Below are 21,374 nucleotides of genomic sequence, written 5' to 3' on the forward strand. Positions count from 1 at the left end.
ATCCGCAGTGTTTTCCGCAGCGTGTGCACATACCTTTAGAATTAAACTATGTGCCCACACTGTGGATTGGCCGCTGCGGATTCGCAGCAGTGTTCCATCAGGTTTACAGTACCATGTAAACATATGGAAACCAAATCCGCTGTGCCCATGGTGCGGAAAATACCGCGCTGAAACGCTGCGTTGTATTTTCCGCAGCATGTCAATTCTTTGTGCGGATTCCGCAGCGTTTTACACCTGTTCCTCAATAGGAATCCGCAGGTGAAATCCGCACAAAAAACACTGGAAATCCGCGGAAAATCCGCAGGTAAAACGCAGTGCCTTTTACCCGCGGATTTTTCAAAAATGATGCTGAAAAATCTCACACGAATCCGCAACGTGGGCACATAGCCTTAGGGTTAGGGTTGGAATTAGGGTTGTGATTAGGGTTATGGCTACAGTTGGGATTTGGGTTAGGGGTGTGGGGGGGTTAGTGTTGGAGGTAGAATTGAGGGGTTTCCACTGTTTAGGCACATCAGGGGTCTCCAAACGCAACATGGCGCCACCATTGATTCCAGCCAATCTCGTATTCAAAAAGTCAAATGGTGCTCCCTCAATTCCGAGCCCCGACGTGCGCCCAAACAGTGGTTTACCCCCACATATGGGGTACCAGCATACTCAGGATAAACTGCGCAACAATTACTGGGGTCCAATTTATCCTGTTACCCATGTGAAAATAAAAAAATTGCTTGCTAAAACATCATTTTTGAGGAAAGAAAAATGATTTTTTATTTTCACGGCTCTGCGTTGTAAACGTCTGAGAAGCACTTGGGGGTTCAAAGTGCTCACCACATATCTAGATAAGTTCCTTGGGGGGTCTAGTTTCTAAAATGTTGTGACTTGTGGGGGGTTTCTACTGTTTAGGAACACCAGGGGCTCTGCAAACGCAACGTGACGCCCGCAGAGCATTCCATCAAAGTCTGCATTTCAAAACGTCACTACTTCAATTCCGAGCCCCGGCATGTGCCCAAACAGTAGTTTACCCCCACATATGGGGTATCACCGTACTCAGGAGAAACTGGAAAACAAATATTGGGGTCAAATTTCTCCTGTTACCCTTGGGAAAATTAAAAAATTCTGGGCTAAATAATTATTTTTGAGGAAAGAAAACGTATTTATTATTTTCACGGCTCTGCGTTATAAACTTCTGTGAAGCACTTGGGGGTTCAAAGTGCTCACCACACATCTAGATAAGTTCCTTTCGGGGTCTAGTTTCCAAAATGGGGTCACTTGTGGGGGGTTTCTACTGTTAAGCCACATCAGGGGCTCTGCAAACGCAACGTGACGCCCACAGGGCATTCAATCAAAGTCTGCATTTCAAAACGTCACTACTTCACTTCCGAGCCCCGGCATGTGCCCAAACAGTGGTTTACCCCCACATATCGGGTATCAGCGTACTCAGGAGAAACTGGACAACAACTTTTGGGGTCAAATTTCTCCTGTCAACCTTGGGAAAATAAAAAATTGCAGGCTAAAAGATCATTTTTGAGAAAATATTTTTTTTTTAATTTTCATGGCTCTGCGTTATAAACTTCTGTGAAGCACTTGGGGGTTCAAAGTCCTCACCACACATCTAGATTAGTTCCTTTGGGGGTCTAGTTTCCAAAATGGGGTCATTTCTGGGGGATCTCCAATGTTTAGGCACACAGGGGCTCTCCAAACGTGACATGGTGTCCGCTAATGATTGGAGCTAATTTTCCATTTGAAAAGCCAAATGGCGTGCCTTCCCTTCCGAGCCCTGCCTTGCGCCTAAACAGTGGTTTACCCCCACATATGGGGTATCAGCGTACTCAGGACAAACTGAACAACAACATTTGGGGTCCAATTTCTCCTATTACCCTTGGCAAAATAGGAAATTCCAGGCTAAAAAATCATTTTTGAGGAAAGAAAAATTATTTTTTATTTTCATGGCTCTGCGTTATAAACTTCTGTGAAGCACCTGGGGGTTTAAAGTGCTCAATATGCATCTAGATAAGTTCCTTGGGGGGTCTAGTTTCCAAAATGGGGTCACTTGTGGGGGATCTCCAATGTTTAGGCACACAGGGGCTCTCCAAACGCGACATGGTGTCTGCTTACAATTGGAGCTAATTTTTCATTCAAAAAGTCAAATGGCACGCCTTCCCTTCCGAGCCCTGCCGTGTACCCAAACAGTGGTTTACCCCCACATATGAGGTATCGGCGTACTCGGGAGAAATTGCCCAACAAATTTTATGATCCATTTTATCATATTGCCCATGTGAAAATGAAAAAATTGAGGCGAAAAGAATTTTTTGTGTGGAAAAAAAAAGTACTTTTTCATTTTTACAGATCAATTTGTGAAGCACCTGAGGGTTTAAAATGCTCACTAGGCATCTGGATAAGTTCCTTGGGGGGTCTAGTTTCCAAAATGGGGTCATTTGTGGAGGAGCGCCAATGTTTAGGCACACAGGGTCTCTCCAAACGCGACATGGTGTCCGCTAACGATGGAGATAATTTTTCATTCAAAAAGTCAAATGGCGCTCCTTCCCTTCCGAGCCTTACCATGTGCCCAAACAGTGGTTTACCCCCACATGTGAGGTATTGGTGTACTCAGGAGAAATTGCCCAACAAATTTTAGGATCCATTTTATCCTGTTACCCATGTGAAAATGAAAAAATTGAGGCTAAAAGAATTTTTTTGTGAAAAAAAAGTACTTTTTCATTTTTATGGATCAATTTGTGAAGCACCTGGGGGTTCAAAGTGCTCACTATGCATCTAGATAAGTTCCTTGGCGCGTCTAGTTTCCAAAATGGGGTCACTTGTGGGGGAGCTCCAATTTTTAGGCACACGGGGGCTCTCCAAATGTGACATGGTGTCCGCTAAAGAGTGGAGCCAATTTTTTATTCAAAAAGTCAAATGGCGCTCCTTCCCTTCCAAGCCCTGCCGTGCGCCCAAACAGTGGTTTACCCCCACATATGAGGTATCAGCGTACTCAGGACAAATTGGACAACAACTTTCGTGGTTCAGTTTCTCCTTTTACCATTGGGAAAATAAAAAAATTGTTGCTAAAATATAATTTTTGTGACTAAAAAGTTAAATGTTCATTTTTTCCTTCCATGTTGCTTCTGCTGCTGTGAAGCACCTGAAGGGTTAATAAACTTCTTGAATGTGGTTTTGAGTACCTTGAGGGGTGCAGTTTTTAGAATGGTGTCACTTTTGGGTATTTTCAGCCATATAGACCCCTTAAACTGACTTCAAATGTGAGGTGGTCCCTAAAAAAATGGTTTTGTAAATTTCGTTGTAAAAATGAGAAATCGCTGGTCAAATTTTAACCCTTATAACTTCCTAGCAAAAAAAAATTTTGTTTCCAAAATTGTGCTGATGTAAAGTATACATGTGGGAAATGTTATTTATTAACTATTTTGTGTCACATAACTCTCTAGTTTAACAGAATAAAAATTCAAAATGTGAAAATTGCGAAATTTTCGCCAAATTTCCGTTTTTATCACAAATAAACGCAGATTTTATTGACCTAAATTTACCACTAACATGAAGCCCAATATGTCACGAAAAAACAATCTCAGAACCGCTAGGATCCGTTGAAGCGTTCCTGAGTTATTACCTCATAAAGGGACACTGGTCAGAATTGCAAAAAACGGCAAGGTCTTTAAGGTCAAAATAGGCTGGGTCATGAAGGGGTTAATAAAAGTTATGTAAAGCTCTGAGCTGTGCCCTCTAGAATAGAAGGCATATTCACTGACGCCGGGATGGGTAAGATGAATAAAAGAACATGTGCTAGAGCCTAGGCTAATTTTACCAATTCAGAGTGTTACACATTCCCAATACAATAAAAGAGAACTTCCCCAGATTTCTGAGACCTTAAGTCCGTTTTAAACACTTGTTTCATTTAAAGCAAAACTTTTACATAGAACTTCCTGTAAATCTGCAGACTCTCTGTATTGCTCATGTTCCCATTGTCTGGTTATTCCTTGGTCCCTCTTTTATAGTTAATTTTTCAATGCTTTTGGCTTGTCGTTTTGCTATAAAGCATTGTTTTTGGTCTCTCCTTCCCCATCTGCACCTATGATCTTCAATATTAGAATGGTTTCTGACTATTGGCACCCCTACTGATCAACTATTTGAAGAAGTTGCAGCAACTCTCAATTTTTTCATTGGCAACAAACTATTTCACAGTTGTCTGTGAAGTATTTTTTAGCAGATGTTCTTATTTCAGCATGTTCAATGCAACAATGTTGCGATATCTTAAACAACCTCCAAGGAAATGTCCAAAATCTGTCAGCAGGTTTTTGTTAGCTCATCTGGTATCAGCTTGATGTAAGGAAAGATAAGCTGATTCCAACAATGTATGACCTAGATTACTGGGTGCCACCATTCTCACACAATCAGAGCGTTTAAGTTTAGCGTGAAGCAGGGCTGAGAAAGCTGGCCCCGCCCACACCAGACTGTGTACAAAGTCCACAGACAGTGAGGCGCTTATCACAGGAGGAGGGGATGTTGCCGCACTAGTCCATCAATGTTAATCTCTTAGTGATAAAATCCTTCACAGTTAGCAACAACAGCTCAGACATTGACAAGTGACACATCCCTGAATTCTGTGTTTTAGCCTCTATCTCCTGCTATCTTCAGATTACATAGCAATAACCTGCTGACAGATTCCCTTTAAAGTCTCTATATTGCAATAAAAATGCTTGTTTTCTTTATTAAAAGGGTCCAATAAACTGATCATAAAGTGTTCCCACCACGGGACCCCTAGAAATCAACTATAATTTCTGTTGAAACCAGGCAACGCGTCTTCCGTTTTAAGGCAGCGTTTTAATGCAGCATCATCCCATGGCTCAGGGGCATTCGTTTTACTACACAGTGACTCCTCACATCAGTATAATGTGTGATGGATACACTGATGGCTTTTACATCATGGTTTCCCTTTTACATAGTTGGTGTCTAATGGACCATGCTGACTGTAGTAGTAGTAGTAGCAGCAGCAGATGATGATTATGATGTAGGTTTGACACACCAAAATAACCATGCACGTGACACTATATTTTCTGTGTAAAAATAAATAGTTATATAATGCATGTTATTTGAACGCATGGTCATGTAGAATTGTGATATTTTTTCTTTGTAGGGAAGTCTTGCACACAAGTTCAGCACAGTCGGACGAACAGATCCTACAACCTATCAATCTATCTTTGTCGGTAAATCGCAACCTTGCAGCCACCTGGTACCATGAAATTCCCATTTTGGAAGTGAATGGTCATCTAAATTCTATGGAAGTAAGTAATTTACAGAGTTTGCAGTTTGGGAGATTGGATTACCCAGAAAAGAGGGGTGAAATGTGTTCTGTGGTTTGGTGCCTTACCTTCATTGAAGTATGCATTGGAAACTAAGAAACTTGATCCCTTTTGTTCTGCGATAGTACTTCTATTATTTTTGAAACAATGTGCCTTTTTTTTAATCTGTATACAATGGTCCCATATAGTTAAAATATATATATTTGTGGCATGAAAACTATTGTGATATACAAATGCTGTAACTTGAGATTATATCTCTGTTATCCAGGAGAAAAAAAATTAGAAAAAAAAGTGTATAAATGTCTGGAAGTGATGCAGGAAGGTGTCAAGTCAGTCACTGTTGAGGGTAGGAGATTCCCTAGGGTTCCCCACAGTACACACACTGTAGAGGTAAAACATAGCCGCCCTCTTAGCGTCCAGGGTAGCAGTATATGTAGTACGGTCATGTCTTGCATAGAATCTTTACTAGGTAGGAAATCAGTGTTTGCACTTTAGTAATACAACTCTCAAAATCACGCATTCACAGTCTAAGCAAGACACTAATCAGGTTAATCATGGACATGATTGGGTGTACAGCCATCCACCCAGGTGACTAGAATGGACAGGTGCAGCATAACATTATTGTAAGCCTTCCATGCTACCTGCTACCTACAACATGGGCAATTACGCAAATTGTACTGCCCTGCTATTTTGAAACTCTGTACGGCCTGGTTACCGTTTAAGAACTTTTTCAGCTTGAAAATCTTGTTTTCCGAGGGAGGGACACTGTACACTTCTACATCACATATACATATGCAGGAAGGGACAACTGATAAAGTAATGTATATTAACAAGTTTAATAGTTGCTTCTTGTTTGTTTTTTTCATAGCTCTGGTTGAGTCAGGAAGATTTAAATGTAATCTTCAGTGTGTTGGTGGAAAATCTTGGTGAAGGTAAAGAAGAAAATGCAGATTCAAAGCAAACCTCCGGACAGACTGGTATGTATGTCTGAGTCCACCAAGTCACGTTCGTACATCTGAGTATAGATAATGTGGGGAGGATGGTCTTTACAAGGTTAGGAATGCACTTTTTATGTTGATGCATAAGCTGTAGTGACCTGCCGCTAGCTTGGGTTCCTTCGGCTGAATAATCCTTGAAATGTACTTCATTAGAAATAAACCATGATTAATGGCCTCACTAGATTTTTCACCCATGTAATTTTTTTTGGTTCATAGTACAAAAGTATTTTCAATTCAAGGTATAGGAATTATCAATAATGTTTATTTAGGTTGATGGATTAACTAAACCTTTTTTTTTTTTTGTGACAGAAATTGTAAAATCTAAAAGTGTACTCCACACAGTATCCACCAATAAAGACCTTGCTAAAATCTCTGAGACGGAAACCATACAGTCGACCTCTGAGCTGAGTCTTCTGATTAATTTTGAGATTAAAAAGGTAATGTTCTTTACTCCAGGTTTTGTACTTCATGGTCGAGAATTGTCAGCCCTGCTTACGTCTTCTTACATTTACCTGTTGTAAAGCATTTTTCTCAAGTATGACCAGTTTTGTTTTTGCCCAGGTTGTGGTTCAACTAATGAAGCAGGTTCGTGGAAACGCTCCACCTCTACATGTCATTCAGGCTTCACAACTTGGGGCAGTAACACGGGTGGGAAACCATGAAATGACAGCAGCTGTATATTTGCAGAAAATCAGCATGACGTGTACAGAGTTCCCCGGTGAGACTATGATTAACAAATATCCGAGTTCTGACCATATATCAAAATATCTGTTCTTTCTTTTCATATTTAATTCATGTTCTTTGCTCACGTAGGTCCCACAGGAGGGCCCCTGCTTCTTGTTAACTCTTCTGATGACACCAATAAGCATCTCCTAAAGATGGAGTATGTAAAGGTTTGTAGGTGACTTTTCTAATACTAAGATGGACCATGAACAGTTTAATCTCAAATGTTTTGGGATCATGTGAAATCTTTAAGCTATCCTACAGCTACATGGAAACACTATCTGTTTATTGTCTTAATTTGTACAAAGGTTCAGTTTTTTATGAGGCATTCATAGAGTGGTAAAAGGGTTGTAGTTATCAGTTCAGTACTTGGGCTTTCATGGTGTTGTCCACTATCTGCACTACCCCTTTTTAAATAATGCAGTCCCCCTTTTAAAACAAAAATAACAGATATCTACTATATAATTGTCTACGGGTCACTTCCGTCTTTCTGTCTTTCCTTCTTTCTGTCACGGATATTCATTGGTCGCGGCCTCTGTCTGTCAAGGAAATCCAAGTCGCTGATTGGTCGCGGCAAAATAGCCACGACCAATCAGCGACGGGCACAGTCCGGAAGAAAATGGCCGCTCCTTACTCCCCGCAGTCACTGCCTGGGGCCCGCATACTCCCCTCCAGCCACCGCTAACACAGGGCAAATGCCGGCGGTAACGGACCGCGTTGTGCCACTGGTAACGCACTCCGTTACCGCCGCTATTAACCCTGTGTGTCCCCAACTTTTTACTATTGATGTTGCCTATGCGGCATCAATAGTAAAAAATGTAATGTTAAAAATAATAATAAAAAAAAAAACCTGCTATACTCACCCTCCATTGTCCGCAGAGCCGGCCGCCATCTTCCGTTCCCAGCGATGCATTGCGAAATTACCCAGAAGACTTAGCGGCGTCGCGAGACCGCTAAGTGTCATCTGGGTAATTTCGCAATGCATCCTGGGAACGGAAGATGGCGGCAGCCACGCGCTACAAGGGGCTCTCGGATCCGAAGGTGAGTATGTTTATTTTTTATTTTTTAACCTGTGACATACGTGGCTGGGCAATATACTACGTCGCTGTGCAATATACTATGTCACTGGGAAATATACTACGTGGCTGGGCAATATACTACGTGGCTGGGCAATATACTACGTGGCTGGGCAATATACTACGTGACTGGGCAATATACTACGTGGCTATGTGCTGTATACTACGTCACTCGGCAATATACTACGTGGCTGGGCAATATACTACATGGCTCTGTGCTGTATACTACGTCGCTGTGCAATATACTACTTGGCTGGGCAATATACTACTTGGCTGGGCAATATACTACTTGGCTGGGCAATATATTACTTGGCTGGGCAATATACTGCTTGGCTGGGCAATATACTGCTTGGCTGGGCAATATACTGCTTGGCTGGGCAATATACTACGTCACTGGGCAATATACTACGTGGCTCTGCTGTATACTACGTCGCTGTGCAATATACTACGTAGCTGGGCAATATACTATGTGTCTGGGCAATATACTACGTCACTGGGCAATATACTACGTGGCTGGGCAATATACTACGTCACTGGGCAATATACAACGTCACTGGGCAATATACTACATGGCTGGGCAATATACTACATAGCTGGGCAATATACTACGTGGCTCTGTGCTGTATACTACGTCGCTGTGCAAAATACAACGTGGCTGGGCAATATACTATGTGGCTCTGCTGTATACTAGGTCACTGGGCAATATACTTCGTGGCTGGGCAATATTCTATGTGGCTGGGCAATATACTACGTAGACATGCATATTCTAGAATACCCGTTGCGTTAGAATCAGGCCACCATCTAGTTTATAACATATTCATGCAACAGCGCCATTCCAGTTACATTGGCGTTATCTCCCAAGTCTTGCAGACATTACTTTGCCACGTGAGCTCTGCCACTAATCAGCAGCCACAATTTGGCTGCTCCGCTCTCACTACTCCTGCTTATCCAAGGTTCATCCTTGGGAATGAGTGGCCATTCATTGGCTGGGGGGGTTGTGGTTTAATAATTTAATATGAGCCCCGAGAGATCCAGCGCCGACATCACTTAAGTTGCTTTCTTGCAGAAGGTGAGTAGATGTTGTGTTTTGGTTTTTTTTCTTACTAAGATTGCTGCTTTATTTTAAAAAAGATGTTTTCCAGGCAGTGGACCAACCCTTTAATAAATATGGCAATAAAGAAAGTGCAGATGTATAGGATCATAAATGCGGTGTCGGGTAATCTCATATGTTAGATTAGAAGTGGCTGTGATCTATATGGCATAAACAGTTTGATTTGGGGTACATTACAGTAGCTGGTGTCGTTTTGCCTGTGATTTTCTTTTAGGTTACAAGGCAGCATTTTAGCTAGCTAATGCTTTCATTAAACTGTACTTTTTCTTAATCTTAGGCTGACGGCAATGGGCCCAATTTTAGAACTGTTCACAGCAGTACTTTGCAGAGTTTGAGTGTGAGTATATTAACATTTTTATTTTCAGTTGATAAGAATTGCACAATCGCTGAATGTGCTTTTTTTATTACTATTTTGGAATGTATATTTATGACATTATGTATCACATTATGGAGTTTTTATTTCTTCTGTATGCAACCAAAAACTTTACCAGTATGTGGGATATTTTTAACATCTTATGGCTGTGACAGTTTAGTGAGTGATCTGCAACTAAAAGGTCAGATAATAACATAAAAATGTGCCTTTATTTATTAGGTTTGATTATTATTGTAAAAAAGCTTACATTGGACCTGTCACCCCTATATATTTTTATTAAATATTATCATTCCCAGTGTAACCACATTAGTGAATAATCTTTTCTTATTAATGTGTGTTGTCTTCCTCTGCATGAAATGTTAGTACTACCATTTACTTTGAGAAAGCGGAGTGTGTCTACATAGCGTAGGGCTATCAGCTCTGATTGCACAGTATATACCCATTGCTACTAATATCTAATCATCAATTTATTCATAAATTTCTAGGAGGGATAACAGAAAAAAACACACAGAGATCTAACATAAGATGCTCCAAAGTTGTTGTTCTATCAAAAAAAAAAACACTGAAAAGCTGATGGGTACTCTTTTTTTTTTTTAAAGGGGTTGTCCACTACTAGAAAACCCCAGCTTAATTCAACACCATTAATTAAAATAAGAAGTGTGTATTATTACATCCTACACCATTGCCACTGTTTCTGGCTTTGATGTGACTTATGTCACGTGCCAGATGCAGCCAATCAGCGGCCACTGTCATGCTGCAGCTCATCAATTTTCTGTTAGAGCAGACATTTTCTCCTATGAAATAGTAAAAACAACAGCTGACGAGTTTTTGCTCATTGGCTGTAGCCTGCCTGTGACTCAACCAAGTCATGTTACGGCCGGGAACATCAGTGCCAACATTGCTGGAATGAGGTCACTGAAGAAGGTTCGTATACTCTGTTCTTATTTTAATTAGGTGCCTGAATTGATTAATTTGAGATTGTTTGAAAGTGGACAACACCTTTAATTTCTTTGACAAAATATACCATATCATTTCTCCGTACAAAAAGTTGTAATGACTGTATTCTGCCACTTTGCAAGGCTGTTGGGGCTCTCCTGCAAGAATGTACAAATGTACCAAAGTGTTACTTGAGCTGTGCTATATTTGATGTTAAGCATTTATAGAAGACTACCCCAGTAATATTTTACCAGAAGCTCCATATAATGGAATAAAACATGCCTATGGTTCTACAGAATGGAGACACCGGAACTCCTTGTTCTTCTTGTTTGAGTGTCTAACATCTTATTCATGTGTATGAAGCCTTATTCATCAGATACAACATGCAGGGTAACATAATTTGTCATTTTCCTGTGGGATGCCTCCTTCTCCAAATCATATTATCCTGTCAGTCTAGATCCCACAATTTATTCTCCTAGCAGCCATAAAACCATGTACATTTATGGGAGATCTCTCCAAATCTTAGTCTATGTTGGATTGGTGGTTTTCTGGAGGATGAAATGTATTTGTTATAAAGTAGTGGGGCAATGTGCATAGGTCTAGGAGTTTTGTTAGATTCCCAGTTTCTAAAGCGGAACTGGGCTTTAAACCCAACATTCACCTGATAAATTAAAGACATGAAGATAATGTTAAAGTTATTACTTTATTTCATTGAAGTTGACAATTACTTGATTTAAAAAAATTCCAATAAAAAGAGACTAAAACAATGGTTAAGTTTAACTCAGTTCTGTGTAGCTATTGGAAAAAGCTAGAAGATAAAAAACTATATGAAAGAAATACAGCAAATGAGTTCTGTAGCGTGTCCTATTTTTGTTGAGATTCATATCAATGACTGCTTGCCTAAAATGTGGCTTTTAAGAATTAACAGTCCTTGTGACTTACCATTATCAACAAGAGAGCATAAACTGATGGGAGCTTTTCTCAAGAATCACATGTTTGAGATAACGAAAAACCTTTCTCTGAGCCGTTTCGGTAAAGTCCGTCTATTTTACGTAAGCAGACAGTTAAATTTTGTAGTATTTATTATTCTTTGTATAGCAGTGTCATCTGATGCTTTTTAAATAAAAATCATACATTGCTTCCTTTTGCAAGTTTTCCATGACATCACTTGACTTGATTCTCCACACTCAAGCATTGCTGTCCTTAATGAATTTTCTGTCTGCTGCTGTCCCATCTGCTGAGGTCAAAGTGCCAGAGAGAGTAAAAGAGTCAAAACTTAATGGAGAGAAAAATGTGGTCACTAAACCAAGCACTAGTAAGTATTCGTCAATGAGATGCAGAAACGGTAATAAAATGCAATCATCACATCCTATCACTCTTTTTCCTTGTACTGTTCACCCCTTATAAAGTACTTTTCACCAGTTTAAGCATGTTAAACTGGCCACATCATAGAATAGTGGCTGCAGAGCTGCCATCTCAGTTGAGGAAAATATTAACTTGTAAAGTTTAGGTTATAATTTTCATGTCCACGGGCACGTTACTGGAGATTATTCTCTGTGGTATGTTCTTCTTCCTCTGCATGAGATTGACCAGCCTTAAACAGGCAGCAACACATAGGAGGAAATAAACACGACCCCACTATAACTTGGAACACAATTTCTGACATATTAACAGTCTGCTCTCCTCACAATAATCACACACAGCTCTGCAGTGTGCGCCGGGATTAGAGCAGAGGTGAGTGTGATTGCATACACTGATACACTTTTCAGCTTTCCTCTCATGGCAGTCAGAGGGGGGTACAACAGAGCTAAACTTTGTCTCATTACAAACACCTCTGCAGTTCTCTCACAATACTGTCAGCTCCGCTGTACTGTCCTTCCTCCCACACTGACTGTGATGGAAGCTGAAAGGTTTTAGTAATTTCTACTCCTGGCACAACTTTGCAGTGAGGAGAACATGCAGTGTGTCATTTCATGTCTAACCCATGAGAAAGCCTTCTGTAACCTAGTGTGGAGGCGTGTTTTCTATCACTTGAATATCGCTTCTTGTTTATATTTTGTGTCCCTCATGCTGGGGAAGAAGTACACATCTCCAGTGTAAAGTTTCTGGTAATGCCTCTTTATACCTAACCTAAGAATGAATATTGGAAGTTATATTCGCTATTAACGTATATACTCGTGTATAAGCCAAGCTTTTCAGCACATTTTTTTGTGCTGAAAACGCCCTCCTCACCCCCTTCCCCCCTCGACTTATACACGAGTCATTGTCCCAGAAAAACGGTGGTGGAGGGGGGAGCGGCGGAGCAGTGGGTCACAGGAGCAGGAGCTGGTGGCTGTAACTGTACCCACTGCTAAAGAGAAATGAATATTTACGCCTCTCCACTCCCATAGGCGTGGAGTGAATATTCATTACCTCAATGAGTGGACCATGTGATCGCTCAGCAGGAAGAGCTGCTGGCGCTGGAACGAGATGTAGCCAGGGTGAATAGTAGGGTGTTTGTCAGTATGTCAGTGGGATTTAAGTAGGATGTTTGTTTGTTTTTTTTAATATGAACCATGCATACAAGGATAGGCGATAAGGAGCCATGCATACAAGAACAGCGACTGGGAAGCCATGCATACAAGGACAGGAAAGGGGGAGCCATGCATACAAGGACAGGAAAGGGGGAGCCATGCATACAAGGACAGGGACGGGGGAGCCATGCATACAGGGACGGGGGAGCCATGCATACCAGGACAGGGACAAGGGAGCCGTGCATACAAGGACAGGGACGGGAGAGCCATGCATTGAAGGACTGGATGGGGAGCCATGCATACCAGGATAGAGATGAGGGGACAATGCATACCCGGCTTATAATCGAGTCAATAAGTTTACCCAGTTTTTCGTGGCAAAATTTGGTGCCTCGGTTTATACTCGGGTCGACTTATACTCGAGTATATACGGTAAATTAAAAAATACTTATAAAAAATTTGTGCAGAGTAAAAAAAAAATGTCATCACATAATTAACAACAATTAATAAAGATTTAATGTCATACACATTAGACAACAAATTGTTGAGCCATGATACCACACCGATAGATGTTAAGCACAATATTAGATAGTAGAAGCAATTGATATTGAAAATGGATGCTCAGAGAAGATGAAAATCGAAATGGTCAATGAATAGTGAAAAAAGCAATGGAAAGAAAGTTACACATAAAATGCATATACAGTAGTGTTGGTAAGATCTCACTTATGAAAATTGCTACTTTAAAGGGAACCTGTCACCTGAATTTGGCGGGACTGGTTTTGGGTCATATGGGCGGAGTTTTCGGGTGTTTGGTTCACCCTTTCCTTACCCGCTGGCTGCATGCTGGCTGCAATATTGGATTGAAGTTCTTTCTCTGTCCTCCATAATACATGCCTGCACAAGGCAAGATTGCTTTGCACAGGCGTGTACTATGGAGGACAGAGAATGAACTTCAATCCAATATTGCAGCCAGCATGCAGCCAGCGGGTAAGGAAAGGGTGAATCAAACACCCGAATACTCCGCCCATATGACCCAAAACCAGTCCCGCCAAATTCAGGTGACAGAGTCCCTTTAAATAAATCATAAGCTAAACTTTACAAGCAATGCAATGCAATGGAGATGAGAAGTTAAAAAAAACAACTAGATTTTACTCAGCTCTGAAGTCACTGTAATATGATCTGACCAGTTCTACATGCTAATGGTGTTGAAAGGTGCTCTATTTAATGCAACATTATATATTCAGTATGTCCGTAAAGTCATGGTGCACTTTTAACCAGTCACAGAATCTATTTATAGTTTACATTTTGGCACCCTTTCTCTGGCTCAATCATATCAGACCTGTTCATGAGGAGAGATAACAAGAACCTATCAAACAACACAAACTCATTTAAGCTGTTGCTGAGCCCCCAGTCAGATTAACCCCTGATAAACTTAACTCTGATTAATACACTGCCAGGTCTGTGACATCATGCAACCACAAGCTTATGCCAGCTGTGTGGTTTTCCATGCCAGTCGAGATGTGAACGGTACAGAGGAAAGTTTAGTGTGTTCTGTGGCTCGCTAAATTCGAATCCGTGACCAAAGTGCTACGTCAATATCGGCACATTTATAACGAAGCGCCACCACATAGGAATAACATTACTCGGTGGGATAAGCAGTTAAAGGACACTGGCAGTTTGGTGGAGAAACCCCGTTCTGGTAAGCCATCAGTCAGTGACTAGTCTGTAGAGGCTATACGGGATAGCTACCTAAGGAGCCCTAAAAAATCTGTGCATGCGTGTGCTTAACAATTACACCTACGCAAGACTACTGTTCATAAGGTGTTAAAAAAACATTTCTGTTTTACGGAGTACAAATTGCGGCTGTTGCACGCTATCAAACCGGTGGATAGACCCAAGCGATGCGAGTTTGCTACAGATGTGCTTCATGAGATCGACAATGATGCAAGATTTTTGCAGAAGATTGTGTTTAGCGATGAAGCGACCTTATATATCTATGGACATGTTCATCGCCATGACGTCCGAATATGGGCTGCTGAGCATCCTCATGCCTACGTTGAGTACGAACATAACACAGAGCGGTATGTGACGGCAAACATGTATCTTGACATGTTGGAATTGTGTGCAGTGCCACAATTTCCAGAAGGTGTCATCTTTCAACAGGAAGGTGCTCCTCCACACTACGCCACTGTTGTTTGTGAGTTTCTGGATAGAACATTCCCCCGGCGGTGGATAGGCAGGGGTTCTGTCAAGCCATGGCCACCACGATCCCTGGATCTGACGCCCTTAGGCTTTTACTTTTGGGGTTATGTGAAGCAAGATGTGTACATTGAATGTTTCAATGACATTAATCACTTAACACAGAGAATCACAGACGTTATTCACTCTGTTACACTAAATGTCCTTACTAGTGATGAGTGAGTATACTCGTTGCTCGGGTTTTCCCAAGCACGCTCAGGTGGTCTCCGAGTATTTGTGACTGCTCGGAGATTTAGTTTTCCTTGCCGCATCTGCATGATTTGCAGCTACTAGACAGCTTGATTACATGTGGGGATTCCCTAGCAACCAGGCAACCCCCACATGTACTCAGCCATAAATCATTCAGCTGAGTCAACAAAAACGAAAACTCTGAGCAGTCACAAATACTCGGAGACCACCCGTGTGTGGCAAGAACTTCACTATCATTTGGATGTGTGTAAGGCAACAAATGGAGCCCACATCAAACTGCACTGAATAGGTATGAAACTGGGAGAGTTTTTCTTATATTTGGAGCAGATTTCACATTTTTATCGTTTTTTGTTGCTTTCCAGTGACTGGTCAAAAGCGCACCATGACTTTACGGACACCCTGTAGGTAGATTATTTCTGTGATTCCTGTGTCTTGAGAAGGCTTAGGATCAGAGCTCTCTCCACATTTGTTGAGTGCCAGCTAAATTGCATAGACGCCATCTGTGTCAAACCATAGCAGTTGGCGCTTAGGTAAAAGGTTGAAAAGGCCCCTTGGAGAGCGCTGAAATGTAGCTGTATGGTTGAATAAAGTATCTCTTTCACTTTTTTACAAACTGGATGCCTTACCTTTGCATACATATTTTTCATTTAGACTTGTGAACTTGTTTAGAATGCAAACAATAAAGCACAAGAAAAAAAATTTAAATTTTAATTTCCTATGTCATTTTGGTACTTGCAGTATGTATGGCTTGTTGCTTAGATACATAGTAAAGCACTATGTGTTTTAAACATGTTTTTACCCTTTTGGAAAGAACGTTTTTACCTTTGTTTCAACAGTTTCACCTGCATATGAAAAGGACATCATTGACTTGAAGCTTTCCGCTACTTTAAATGCCTTTAATATTTTTATTTGTGATGAGTCGTGCAATATTGCTGATGTTAAGATACAAGGTACGTCATTTTGTGTTTACATACCGGTGTCCTCATAATGCCATGCAGTTATGACATCTTACGGATTATAACACCTTGTGTTCTATCGTCTTGCACATTTTCATGGTGTGCAGTCTGACATACAGCATGCACATCGGTCTTACAAAATAAGCAGACAGTTCTCTATAGTCGAACTTGTTTACTGGTCAACAAGTTGATGTATATGATTCTAAATGTATGTGGTAAAACTAAAAGAATCCAAATAGCAGGTATAAGTATTAACCCCTTAACGACTGCCGATACGCCTTTTAACCCCTTCATGACCCAGCCTATTTTGACCTTAACCCCTTTCTGACATCGGACGTACTATCCCGTCCATGTGGGGTGGGCCCCTATGACCATGGACGGGATAGTACGTCCAGCGCGATCGGCGGCGCTCACGGGGGGAGCGCCGCCGATCGCGGCCGTGTGTCAGCTGTTTATCGCAGCTGACATCCGGCACTATGTGCCAGGAGCGGTCACGGACCGCCCCCGGCACATTAACCCCCGGCACACCGCGATGAAAGATGATCGCGATGTGCCGGCGGTACAGGGAAGCTTCCCGCAGGGAGGGGGCTCCCTGCGGGCTTCCCTGAGCCCCCCGCAGCAACGCGATGTGATCGCGTTGCTGCGAGGGTCTCACCTCCCTCCCTGCTCCCTCCAGCCCCGGATCCAAGATGGCCGCGGATCCGGGTCCTGCAGGGAGGGAGGTGGCTTCACAGAGCCTGCTCAGAGCAGGCACTGTGAAGCCTGCAGTGCTGCAAGTCAGATCGATGATATGACAGAGTGCTGTGCAAACTGTCAGATCACTGATCTGTGATGTCCCCCCCTGGGACAAAGTAAAAAAGTAAAAAAAAAAATTTCAAATGTGTAAAAAAAAAAAAAAAAAAAAATATTCCAAAATAATTAAAAATAAAAAATAAAATATTGTTCCCATAAATACATTTCTTTATCTAAATAAAAAAAAAAAACAATAAAAGTACACATATTTAGTATCGCCGCGTCCGTAACGGCCCGACCTATAAAACTGGCCCACTAGTTAACCCCTTCAGTAAACACCGTAAGAAAAAAAAAAAAAAAACGAGGCAAAAAACAACGCTTTATTATCATACCGCCGAACAAAAAGTGGAATAACACGCGATCAAAAAGACAGATATAAATAACCATGGTACCGCTGAAAACGTCATCTTGTCCCGCAAAAAACGAGCCTCCATACAGCATCATCAGCAAAAAAATAAAAAAGTTATAGTCCTGAGAATAAAGCGATGCCAAAATAATTATTTTTTCTATAAAAGTTTTTATCGTATAAAAGCGCCAAAACATAAAAAAATGATATAAATGAGGTGTCGCTGTAATAGTACTGACCCGAAGAATAAAACTGCTTTATCAATTTTACCAAACGCGGAACGGTATAAACACCTCCCCCAAAAGAAATTCATGAATAGCTGGTTTTTGGTCATTCTGCCTCACAAAAATCGGAATAAAAAGCGATCAAAAAATGTCACGTGCTCGAAAATGTTACCAATAAAAACGTCAACTCGTCCCGCAAAAAACAAGACCTCACATGACTCTGTGGACCAAAATATAGAAAAATTATAGCTCTCAAAATGTGGTAACGCAAAAAATATTTTTTGCAATAAAAAGCGTCTTTCAGTGTGTGACGGCTGCCAATCATAAAAATCCGCTAAAAAACCCGCTATAAAAGTAAATCGAACCCCCCTTCATCACCCCCTTAGTTAGGGAAAAATTAAAAAAATGTATTTATTTCCATTTTCCCATTAGGGTTAGGGCTAGGGTTAGGGTTAGGGCTAGGATTAGGGTTAGGGCTAGGGTTAGGATTAGGGTTAGGGCTAAGGCTACAGTTTGGGTTGGGGCTAAAGTTACAGTTAGGGTTTAGATTACATTTACGGTTGGGAATAGGGTTGGGATTAGGGTTAGGGGTGTGTCAGGGTTAGAGGTGTGGTTAGGGTTACTGTTGGGATCAGGGTTAGGGATGTGTGTGGATTAGGGTTTCAGTTATAATTGGGGGGTTTCCACTGTTTAGGCACATCAGGGGCTCTCCAAACACGACATGGCGTCCGATCTCAATTCCAGCCAATTTTGCGTTGAAAAAGTAAAACAGTGCTTCTTCCCTTCCGATCTCTCCCGTGTGCCCAAACAGGGGTTTACCCCAACATATGGGGTATCAGCGTACTCAGGACAAATAGGACAACAACTTTTGGGGTCCAATTTCTCCTGTTACCCTTGGGAAAATACAAAAGTCGGGGCTAAAACATATTTTTTGTGGGAAAAAAAAAGATTTTTTATTTTCACGGCTCTGCGTTATAAACTGTAGTGAAACACTTGGGGGTTCAAAGTTCTCACAACACATCTAGATTAGTTCCCTGGGGGGTCTAGTTTCCAATATGGGGTCACTTGTGGGGGGTTTCTACTGTTTAGGTACATTAGGGGTTCTGCAAACGCAATGTGACGCATGCAGACCATTCCATCTAAGTCTGCATTCCAAATGGCGCTCCTTCCCTTCCGAGCTCTGCCATGCGCTCAAACGGTGGTTTCCCCCAACATACGGGGTATCAGCGTACTCAGGACAAATTGGACAACAACTTTTGGGGTCGAATTTCTCCTCTTACCCTCGGGAAAATACAAAACTGGGGGCTAAAAAATAATTTTGGGGGGAAAGATTTTTTTTTTTAATTTTCACGGCTCTGCGTTACAAACTGTAGTGAAACACTTGGGGGATCAAAGCTATCACAACACATCTAGATGAGTTCCTTAGGGGGTCTAGTTTCCAAAATGGTGTCACTTGTGGGAGGTTTCTACTGTTTAGGTACATTAGAGGCTCTGCAAATGCAATGTGACACCTGCAGACCATTCCATCTAAGTCCTCATTCCAAATGGAGCTCCTTCCCTTCCGAGCCCTCCCATGCGCCCAAACAGTGGTTCCCCCCACATATGGTGTATCATCGCACTCAGGACAAATTGGGCAACAAATTTTGGGGTCCAATTTCTCCTGCTACCCTCAGGAAAATACAAAACTGGGGGCTAAAAAAATAATTTTTGTGGGAAAAAAATTTTGTTTTATTTTTACGGCTCTGCATTATAAACTTCTGTGAAGCACTTGGTGGGTCTAAGTGCTCACCACACCTCTAGATAAGTTCCTTAGGGGGTCTACTTTCCAAAATGGTGTCACTTGTGGGGGGTTTCAATGTTTAGCCACATCAGGGGCTCTCCAAACGAAACATGGCGTCCCATCTCAATTCCTGTCAATTTTGCATTGAAAAGTCAAATGGCACTCCTTCCCTTCCGAGCTCTCCCATCCGCCCAAACAGTGGTTTACCCCCACATATGGGCTATCAGCGTACTCAGGACAAATTGTACAACAACTTTTGGGGTCCAATTCCTTCTCTTACCCTTGGGAAAATAAAAAATTGGGGGCGAAAAGATAATTTTTGTGAAAAAATATGATTTTTTATTTTTACGGTTCTACATTATAAACTTCTGTGAAGCACTTGTTGGGTCAAAGTGCTCACCACACCTCTAGATAAGTTCCTTAGGGGGTCTACTTTCCAAAATGGTGTCACTTGTGGGGGGTTTCAATGTTTAGCCACATCAAGGGCTCTCCAAACGAAACATGGCGTCCCATCTCAATTCCAGTCAATTTTGCATTGAAAAGTCAAATGGCACTCCTTCGCTTCCGAGCTCTGCCATGCGCCCAAACAGTGGTTTACCCCCACATGTGGGGTATTGGCATACTCAGGACAAATTGTACAACAATGTTTGGGGTCCATTTTCTCCTGTTACCCTTGGTAAAATAAAACAAATTGGAGCTGAATTAAATTTTTTGTGAAAAAAAGTTAAATGTTCATTTTTATTTAAACATTCAAAAAATTCCTGTGAAGCACCAGAAGGGTTAATAAACTTCTTGAATATGGTTTTGAGCACCTTGAGGGGTGTAGTTTTTAGAATGGTGTCACACTTGGGTATTTTCTATCATATAGACCCCTCAAAATGACTTCAAATGAGATGTGGTCCCTAAAATAAAATGGTGTTGTAGAAATGAGAAATTGCTGGTCAACTTTTAACCCTTATAACTCCCTAACAAAAAAAAATTTTGGTTCCAAAATTGTGCTGATGTAAAGTAGACATGTGGGAAATGTTACTTATTAAGTATTTTGTGTGACATATCTCTGTGATTTAATTGCATAAAAATTCAAAGTTGGAAAATTGCGAAATTTTACTAATTTTTGCCAAATTTCGGTTTTTTTCACAAATAAACGCAGGTACTATCAAAGAATTTTTACCATTGTCATGAAGTACAATATGTCACGAGAAAACAATGTCAGAATCACCAGGATCCATTGAAGCGTTCCAGAGTTATAACCTCATAAAGGGACAGTGGTCAGAATTGTAAAAATTGGCCCGGTCATTAACGTGCAAACCACCCTTGGGGGTAAAGGGGTTAAAGACCTTGCCATTTTTTGCATTTCTGACCAGTGTCCCTTTATGAGGTAATAACTCAGGAACGCTTCAACGGATCCTAGCGGTTCTGAGATTGTTTTTTCGTGACATATTGGGCTTCATGTTAGTGGTAAATTTAGGTCAATAAATTATGCGTTTATTTGTGATAAAGACGGAAATTTGGCGAAAATTTTGAAAATTTCGCAATTTTCACAATTTGAATTTTTATTCTGTTAAACCAGAGAGTTATGTGACACAAAATAGTTAATAAATAACATTACCCACATGTATACTTTACATCAGCACAATTTTGGAAACAAAATTTTTTTTTGCTAGGAAGTTATAAGGGTTAAAATTTGACCAGCGATTTCTCATTTTTACAACAAAATTTACAAAACCATTTTTTTTTTAGGGACCACCTCACATTTGAAGTCAGTTTACGGGGTCTATATGGCTGAAAATACCCA

At 41.1% G+C, this 21,374-nt stretch overlaps 1 protein-coding gene across 2 annotated transcripts in view; it reads left to right on the forward strand.

Annotated features, from left to right (window-relative positions):
* VPS13C (vacuolar protein sorting 13 homolog C) overlaps positions 1-21,374 on the forward strand; it is a 478,755-nt gene that overhangs the window by 258,213 nt on the left and 199,168 nt on the right. For both annotated transcript variants that reach the window (XM_069765602.1, XM_069765601.1), the window contains 8 exons: positions 5,141-5,288; positions 6,175-6,283; positions 6,614-6,741; positions 6,866-7,022; positions 7,118-7,197; positions 9,492-9,551; positions 11,676-11,838; positions 16,318-16,431. In XM_069765602.1, the coding sequence (XP_069621703.1) occupies positions 5,141-5,288; positions 6,175-6,283; positions 6,614-6,741; positions 6,866-7,022; positions 7,118-7,197; positions 9,492-9,551; positions 11,676-11,838; positions 16,318-16,431 (959 nt within the window). The remainder of the gene's footprint in view (positions 1-5,140; positions 5,289-6,174; positions 6,284-6,613; positions 6,742-6,865; positions 7,023-7,117; positions 7,198-9,491; positions 9,552-11,675; positions 11,839-16,317; positions 16,432-21,374) is intronic.

The sequence above is a fragment of the Ranitomeya imitator genome, chromosome 4, assembly GCF_032444005.1.
Source record: "Ranitomeya imitator isolate aRanImi1 chromosome 4, aRanImi1.pri, whole genome shotgun sequence".
Classification (NCBI taxonomy): domain Eukaryota; kingdom Metazoa; phylum Chordata; class Amphibia; order Anura; family Dendrobatidae; genus Ranitomeya; species Ranitomeya imitator.